Source organism: Electrophorus electricus, chromosome 3 (assembly GCF_041902795.1).
Source record: "Electrophorus electricus isolate QZ-2024a chromosome 3, ASM4190279v1, whole genome shotgun sequence".
Classification (NCBI taxonomy): domain Eukaryota; kingdom Metazoa; phylum Chordata; class Actinopteri; order Gymnotiformes; family Gymnotidae; genus Electrophorus; species Electrophorus electricus.
The window spans coordinates 19,173,197-19,181,421 of record NC_137499.1 but is presented as its reverse complement, the minus strand read 5'-3'; the positions used below and the strand labels follow the sequence as shown (position 1 = coordinate 19,181,421).

Here is an 8,225-nt window from a genome sequence, read left to right as displayed (position 1 = left end):
CATGCCACTGTGTAAACAATGATTCTTTCACTGAACATGTGCCAAAGCAGACAGAAGCCTGTACTTAAACCATTCTCAAACAGTGGCACTAATGTGAGCAGAAGAGCACATCAGACATCATCACTAGGTCTCACTTTCAGTTTAGTGTTGTCTCAAGTTCCTTCTATAACCAAAGCATCAGTGGTCTCCAAAGTGGTCTCCACGTCAGCTGGTATTATGCTTAGCAAAACACTTTAATACCTTATCTTTGAGGGACTTTTAGGTGAAATTTTATAGGTGAAATCAAACATTATGATATTTCCATCCACAGCTGTACAAACAACCATATTATGCACATATAATTAGACACATCATTGACTCCAGTGGCGAAGTGCATTGCTGTTTGTTATAACCTCACTTTGCTTTTACTCTGCACTAGGTGTAACATTTATTACGTTTCTCATGAGCAACACCAACCCTCCGTCATTGGATTACAGTGGAATATGCAGGAGCTCCCAGGTCTTCCTTCTCAGATATGTCACACAGACTAGTCCTAAGGCTTCTGCACGGACGCTAAATACAAATACAGAAATTAAAACAGGTACGGTAGTGAGTCTAAAGTTCTCCCAGTCGAACTCCCAAACACTGTTTGCCATAAGACCTAACATCTGAAATGTTAGCAAACCCAGCTACCTGCATAGACTCGTTCGGACTTGGATATCAGTGGAGACAGTGACATTGCCACCCTCTTTCTACATGCACACACACACACACACACACACACACACACACACACACACACACACACACACACACACACACATAACACACACACACACACACACACACACACACACACACACACACACCCCTACTTCCAGGTGTGCAAGCAGCTAGCTCTCATAAGCATGTGAGTGGGTATTGGTTCTCACAGGGGTTTTATTTCATTATTGGAAATGTCACAGAGGCAATATAAATCCTGGCCAAGAGAGAAAAAGTGTGACAACAAGTCTTGACAAGAGCCTCCAGGAAAGATCACTGCACACAAGCTAAAACACACACTGAATGGCAACTTTAAAGACAACTAAAAGAAGGGAATCTTGAATTACTGCCATAAAAAAGCAAACGGTTTCCACTTAAGAGTGGGACAAATACACACCTTTTAAAAACAGCCTATCACACAGACTCACCTCTAAACAATATCGTCTTTATTTTAGAGTTGTTCCAAGGATTAAAAAACGTGAATTGTTTATAACCGCGGACTGCAGTGCACACTCCCAAAACGGCAACAACAGTCACAATGGCTTGACATTGTGTGTGTGTGTGTGTGTGTGTGTGTGTGTGTGTGTGTGTGTGATGTAAAGAAAGATCAGTGCACCCCCAGGGAGGATGTAACACCCTGACATTTTTTATTTTGTGCACATTATAGAGAATATAGGTCTGCTATTGACAATTATTGTTAAGTTTTATTATGTCACAATTAAATATCTTATTGTTTGCATTAAATAGTTCAATTTTAAGAAAAAGGTCAAGTCATTCAAAATCACTAGATGGGGAAAATGTATGATGATAGAGAGAGAGAGAGAGAGAGAGAGAGAGAGAGAGAGAGAGAGAGAGAGGGAGGGAGAGAGAGAGAGAGAGAGGGAGGGAGCGTGCTCTTCAGCAAAGACCAGCCCACTCCTTGTTTCAAGTTGCATCCTGCCCGGATTCTGCTGCTGTGCTCCTCAGACGGTGCAGCGCTTCAGTAGGGACGCTAGTGGGGACATTACAATCTACTGGCCGCCCTTACACACACCATCTTCGGAAGTGCAGGTGAGCTCCACACTTTTTTGTGTAGGGAAGTGTAATTCAGTGGTCTGAATGGTCTAAATATTTAGTTTGTTCTTTTTTCTTCCTATTGCTACAAAGCAGAGATGTGTCAAAAATTTTTCTTGTATTTTTTTGGATCACACAGTTGCGGGATTAGAGAGTGGATGACCAAACTTCCCTGAAATCCACATAACTAGTCACTTAAAAAATAATCTCGTACAAGTTTTTGTGTGTTTCAGATGTGTCTGGAATGTGGTTAATACGCACAGTCCCTGCAGATGTAGGCTAGAGTTTGTCCCATCTAGAAGCGTAGGCTTGCACCTTAAGCAATACACTGCGTTGACGTTTGCATGAAATCGTTCAACTTTCATGGATTCTTTTTTGCATTATGAAACTGAAGATAGTGTAACAGGAGACTGTAAAATGTTACCATGTGTCTATCTAAGGCATGGAATGCTGCAAAAAGCTTGAACATTGTCTTCATGTGATCCAGTATTTCAGATATAAAGGCATGAAATCTGATTTTTGTGAAGTAGGCTTGAAAATTCTGAAAAACATATAGTATATATTTAGCAATTATTTCATTCTTAAGTACTTTGTAATTCTTAAGTAGACATAGATTAACTGTCAGTCTACATGAAGTGACTGCATTTACAATTAGATTAAAGATTACTAATATGAAGCTAAATAATTTATACATATCTTGAGGAAGTATTTGCCATGTTATAATCTACTGTCTGTATTTCTTTTTAAAAAAAAGCAAACTATCAAGTACATATAATTTTACTTTTCATGTTCCTGTTTACCATATACATTTATATTGATGTTTTCTCTGTTTTGACATCACAGTGTTTTGAATTCTTGACCTAACTGGAACCTGGAAGACACTCATCAGCACTGTCTGTCAGTGGGAATTTTGGAATGGAATAGCAGAGATGAATTCCTTCAAGCTTGTGACTGGACACTTTAAGGTGGAGAAAAAAATCTAACTGCAACATCTTGGCTTGCTTTTTATTCTCCTTGACCTTGGCTAGGGTTTGGACCATGCCCAGTCGAAGACCTTTAGATTGCTAACGCCACAACCCTGCAGAAGCCTAGATCTACTAGCACAGAACAATAAGTCACCCTAACAGAACAATGGCCGCCACTCAGTCTGCATACACAGACGCTTCTCCAACAGCAGAGCCTTTCACAGCCTCCTCCTCTTCCTCGCCGTCCTACCTGATGGAAATTTATGAGGATTACCAAAACAACGCTGTCCTCCAGGAACACTATAATTACACTGGGAAACTGAAGCAAGACCGATACAAGGACGGCCTCAAACCGGAGGCCATTGCCTTCCTTCTGATCTGTTTGCTTATTGTGCTAGAAAATGCCATTGTGCTGGTGGCCATCTGGAAGAATAAGAAGTTCCACCTGCCCATGTACTATTTATTGGGCAACCTGACTTTGTCAGACCTTCTAGCTGGCTTCACCTACATGGTCAATATATTGATGTCAGGGGCCAACACCCTCAAGCTGACCCCGCTGCTGTGGTTCCTTCGGGAGGCCGGGGTCTTTGTCACGCTGTCTGCCTCCGTGATCAGCCTCCTGGCAATTGCCATCGAACGGCACATCACTATGATAAAGATGAAGCCCTACCACGGCGCCAAACGAAACCGTATGTTTGCCCTGATCGGCGCCAGCTGGGCGCTGTCCGTATTGCTTGGCGTGCTGCCCATAATGGGCTGGAACTGCCTTGGTGAGTTGCAGCTCTGCTCCACTGTGCTGCCGCTCTACGCCAAGAGCTACGTGCTCTTCTGCGTGTCAGTGTTCAGTGCTGTGCTGCTGGCCATCGTGGTGCTGTACCTGCGCGTGTTCCTCACGGTCAAGTCCAACACACGCCGGCTGGGAAGTCTGCAGCGCAAGGGCTCAGTGCGCCGCTCGCAGAAGTACATGGCCCTGCTCAAGACGGTTACCATCGTGCTGGGTGCCTTCATCGCCTGCTGGCTGCCGCTCTTTGTCCTCCTGCTGCTCGACTTCATATGCGACATTGGTGGCTGCAGCATCCTGTTCAAGGCGGACTACTTCCTGGTTGTGGCGATGGTCAACTCGCTGATCAACCCTGTGATATACACGTTGACAAGCAGGGACATACGCAAAGCCATCCTCAAGCTCCTCTGTCGCCACTGCCTGATCACCAAGGACGGGCAGGTGAAGAAGTTTGGCATGCCTTTCCTGGAGTGCAGCTTTAGCAAGACAGAGCAGACTGCACCCCAAGGCCTGGAGACCACCATTTCGTCTGGGAACGGCACGTCCTCCCCCATACGAACAATTTACCCAAAACCCAAATCCGTCAAGCTGTGAGCACTCGGCCTGTCGCCAGGTGCAGTTACGTGGCGTAAATTTGCTTAATGCCCTGAGGAAGGCCTCAAGCTTATGGGCACAGCCTTTAAAGATGATCTAAATGTTTGAGAGTCCTGAGGACAGGTGGTGCTTGCACGCAAGCAATCACAAGTAAAGCAGGAGCTCTAGCAAGTTTGCGCTGAGTAAGCCATTATTAAGTCAGATCAAAGAACTAGCTCTGTTTGACCACAGTCATGGAAAGCATCAGACAGATTGCTTCTCCCAGCATGAGAACCTGTCATGGGCGCCTTTTCTCCATGATCTTGTAAAGGTCCAATATGAAGGACACACAGGGCTGAAACACTCTTTGTGGGGCTGGCCAAATATGAACACAGACAGAACTGTGGCATCTTGGGTTGAGAGCAGTGCGTAAATTCCAAATCAGGTATGGCCGGACAGTAGTACCACCAAAATGTCCAATAACACCACCTCTGCACCCAAAAGACAGTACCCAACCATAGTGTGTCTTTGTCCTTCTCTGTTTTAGAACACACTGTGAGTCTGTAGGAGGCCAGCACCAAAGGATTCAATAAACTCTGTACAAGCGCAGACTTGCTAACTGGCAATCACTAGTTCAAAAGTCAGATAACTTTAGAAGCATTAGAATATGTTGAGTAATGAACAAATGTACAGAATCTTGTGTAAAAAACTAAGGCAGTTAATAGATCTTGTTCGGTGGCACAGACACAGGAATCACAAAGCCAATGAAGAATGGAGGCCTGGTAGAATAACCCCTTGAGAATTTCTGCAGGGAGACAGAGGCCTTATATTGTAAGCACTTGGAATTAACATAAAAGTTGTTGTTGTTGTTGTTTGGTTGCTTTTGTTGTTTTTGGCAAGGTCCAAAATTTCAATAGGAATATGCTGCAGTCCTGTAAGTCACAGTCCACCAACATAGCCTTTACAGTGAGACAACCACTATTTCAGTGCAGATCATTTCCATCTGATTGTTCTCTCAGTCTGTCACTAAAGCCAATGTGTCATTCAGGTCATGCAGTGCCAGTGCCGGTATGGTGTGAGAGTCAGTATGATGAAGACGATGCTGTATTACAGCTAATGCAATGCACACCCGTTGACCACAGGAGATTAAATCAGCATGTTGCCCTGGTAATGTGAGAAGCAAAGTTGCCGCTTTTTTAGGAAGCCTGCAAACATCGCAAGGCACTGTGATCACTCTTCCCATGAACTATGGTCAGACAACTGGCTTTATTTCTTGAATGTAAGTTATATTTCAGTCAGGGGGTAGCACTGTGTACAGTTGTTTGTTGGGTTTTTCTTGCATTACAATGCATTTGAAAGGCAAATGAGCATTAATTGGATTGTTACATCTGCACAGAATGTTTTTTAATGTATTTTTTTACTTGTTGAACTGATCCTAAATTATGTGCTTTTTTGCAGTTTAACACTTTTAAAAGAAAATGTAATAATAGTAATAATTATAATAATAATAATAATAAAACATTTTGATGTAACCCCGTCTGACATTCTCTGTCTCCTTTCACTATTCCATGCTCTTATGTTCCCATAAAGACCATGAGAGGAATTATTATTTTTTACATTTGGTTGACTACAAAATGTTAGGGAGAGAGAAGTATGCATCAGCATGCATGTTTGTGTCACAGCAGTAAAAGGTAAAACAACCAAAAGTGATGTAGGAGATGGTATGGCCCAGCCTGTACATCTGGTAATAGCATTGGCCTAGATACCTCTAGTATCTGCAAACTCCACAGACCTTTGATTGTAACAGAGTGCCACTCATAAATAATGCAACTAGGTTCACCATTCCATGACTCCCAACTGTTACACTGTTTTAAAGTCATAAACGCATGTGCATTTTACAGCAACAGGTCAAACAACATATAGGTCAACACTATAATTTCATCCATTTGTTTTGGTCATTTTGGTAAGATATGTGATGTTTTCACGTTGAATATAGTTTAAATTCTATATTCGAGTTCTACTAAAAGTAGAGTGAATGTGTACTACTAGAGTATATGTGCATATGAGTACATACAAGTGTATGCATGTGCATGTCATGTATATGTATGGATTAAAACAACTTACAAGTTTTCTAAATCATTTACATCTACTCTGAAGACTCAAAAAGGAGCTGATATATCAGAACACCAGTAATCTCACTGGCAAGCAGCAATGTGTAAACCACTTTTTATTATTCCCAGTATAAGCTGATCAAAAGCAAAAAATGAATGCCATTCAACACACTATTGTATTAAATATGTATCAGTTAGGGTCTGGTCAGATGAAGGGCTTTCATATCATCTTAATCACACTGAAAGACTAGCTGGCAACGCTTGAGCTCAGTTCTTCATGTTTAACTGATAACAAACGAATGGTAAGAGAGGGTGCTCAGACATGAGCTGTATTTATTACACAGTGACATGCAGAGCTAGTTTTTCCCATTTACTCATAAAGGCAGACGCATACACACACACGTACACACACCTACACACACACACACACCAAGCTGGAGGCCCTTCACTGGAACAACCACAGGCTTAAAGCAGACTATAAGAAATGCATGTTTGTAAACCTACACATTTTTTGTGCTGTGCAACTTTACAGGGTAGAAAAAACCAAATGGTCAAAATGTGATTACATCAGAAAACTGCAAATAATTTCTGAGCACTGTGAGCAGTAAGATTACAATATAAAAAAGAACATTTCAAAAGCTAACTGACCAACCTACCAATCTAATGGACATTTTTTAAGACTTACTGCACTTTCATGGTGATATTATTTCATGGTATTTTTAGTAAGTTTTTTAGTAAGTTTTTACACCCTTTTGATTCCTTGTGTAAAGCTTATCTATCTAACTAGCTAGCTAGCTAGCTATCTGTTTATCTGTCTGTATATCTTACTGAGTCTGTGAAAATTTTCTGTTTATCTATACTTGTAAAACTGGGATTAATCTTAATTAAAAAAAACTAGACCTCAGTTCCATATTTAAATTTAAGTTTACCAAAATATCCTTCTTAGCACATAATGTGTTGTAACACAAAAATGCCTGGAATCATCCTAATCGTTTTTACTTCTTCGTTTTGTTAATTTGTAGTTAGCAGTTATTCAGCATTCACCCTAAAGAATGAAGCCCCTTTATGTTTTCCTCTTGTACTGACAGTTCTGCTAAACATGAATGAGCCTGCCTGACAAGTTTAGGAATTTGTAATCAGCTATTTGTAATTACCATCCTTTAAAAAAAAATTAAACATATCACTCCTTTGCCCAGAGCAAATCAAGACACAGGAGCTGTTGACCTGGAAGACACAGAGAGACAGAAAATTAGACCTCATCTTGACTTGCTGACAGATAAACAAGTCCATGTTTTGAAAGTATACGACGTGGTTACAGCTTTACAATGACTTCAAAGGTGATTTTAATTATTAAGTACATAAACATTCGCAAGATTTAGGATCCACTGTGACAACCCTTTAAATGTTATTGCACATATCAGGACGCTAATTCAAACAGATTTAGCATCACTGTTGTACTCAGAAGTTGACTGCAGATCTGTTGTTTTGTACTGTATTTACAGTGGTTTCTTTCATGTGTGTTCTGACAGAAGGTCAGGTGCTGGCTGGATAGTTTGTGTGGATATATAGGCCTATAAATGATTTCTATGAAAATATTTACAAGTACATTTATAATCACTAAATCATGAGATTCAAAGCTGGCCTGTGTAATACATAAATGAAGCTGGCCTGTGTAATACATAAACTTCAAAACAAATAAAGCTCTGCTTTCTGCATGTTGAGATCATCAACGCATTTAGAAAATAAATATTAGAAAATTATTCATGAAAATACTAAAAAGTTATTTATTTGTAAATATTTGCCGAAAACAGTAGCTACTAAAACACCTGTTCCCTAGATAAATCTGAGACAATCATGTAAGAGATGATAAAGCCTGATAAGACCACTTTCTTATGGTCAAGGGGTACAGTCAGTCACAGAGCACAAAAGTGGTGCCAAAAATGTATAGAGTACAACTTAGTTGCAAATAAGTGTACCTATAAAAGTGATCTCTGAGACTGT

At 40.8% G+C, this 8,225-nt stretch overlaps 1 protein-coding gene across 1 annotated transcript; it reads left to right on the top strand.

Annotated features, from left to right (window-relative positions):
• The first annotated feature begins 1,702 nt into the window (after positions 1 to 1,702).
• On the top strand, positions 1,703 to 5,636 carry s1pr5b (sphingosine-1-phosphate receptor 5b). The gene is made up of 2 exons (XM_027013477.3): positions 1,703 to 1,791; positions 2,638 to 5,636. Exon 2 carries the CDS (start codon positions 2,926 to 2,928, stop codon positions 4,132 to 4,134), a length of 1,209 nt encoding a protein of 402 aa, XP_026869278.1. The 5' UTR covers positions 1,703 to 1,791; positions 2,638 to 2,925; the 3' UTR covers positions 4,135 to 5,636.
• Positions 5,637 to 8,225: the final 2,589 nt, after the last annotated feature.

Coding starts and splice junctions, on each gene's coding strand:
- s1pr5b (XM_027013477.3), top strand. CDS start 2,926: ATGGCCGCCACTCAGTCTGCATACACAGACGCTTCTCCAACAGCAGAG.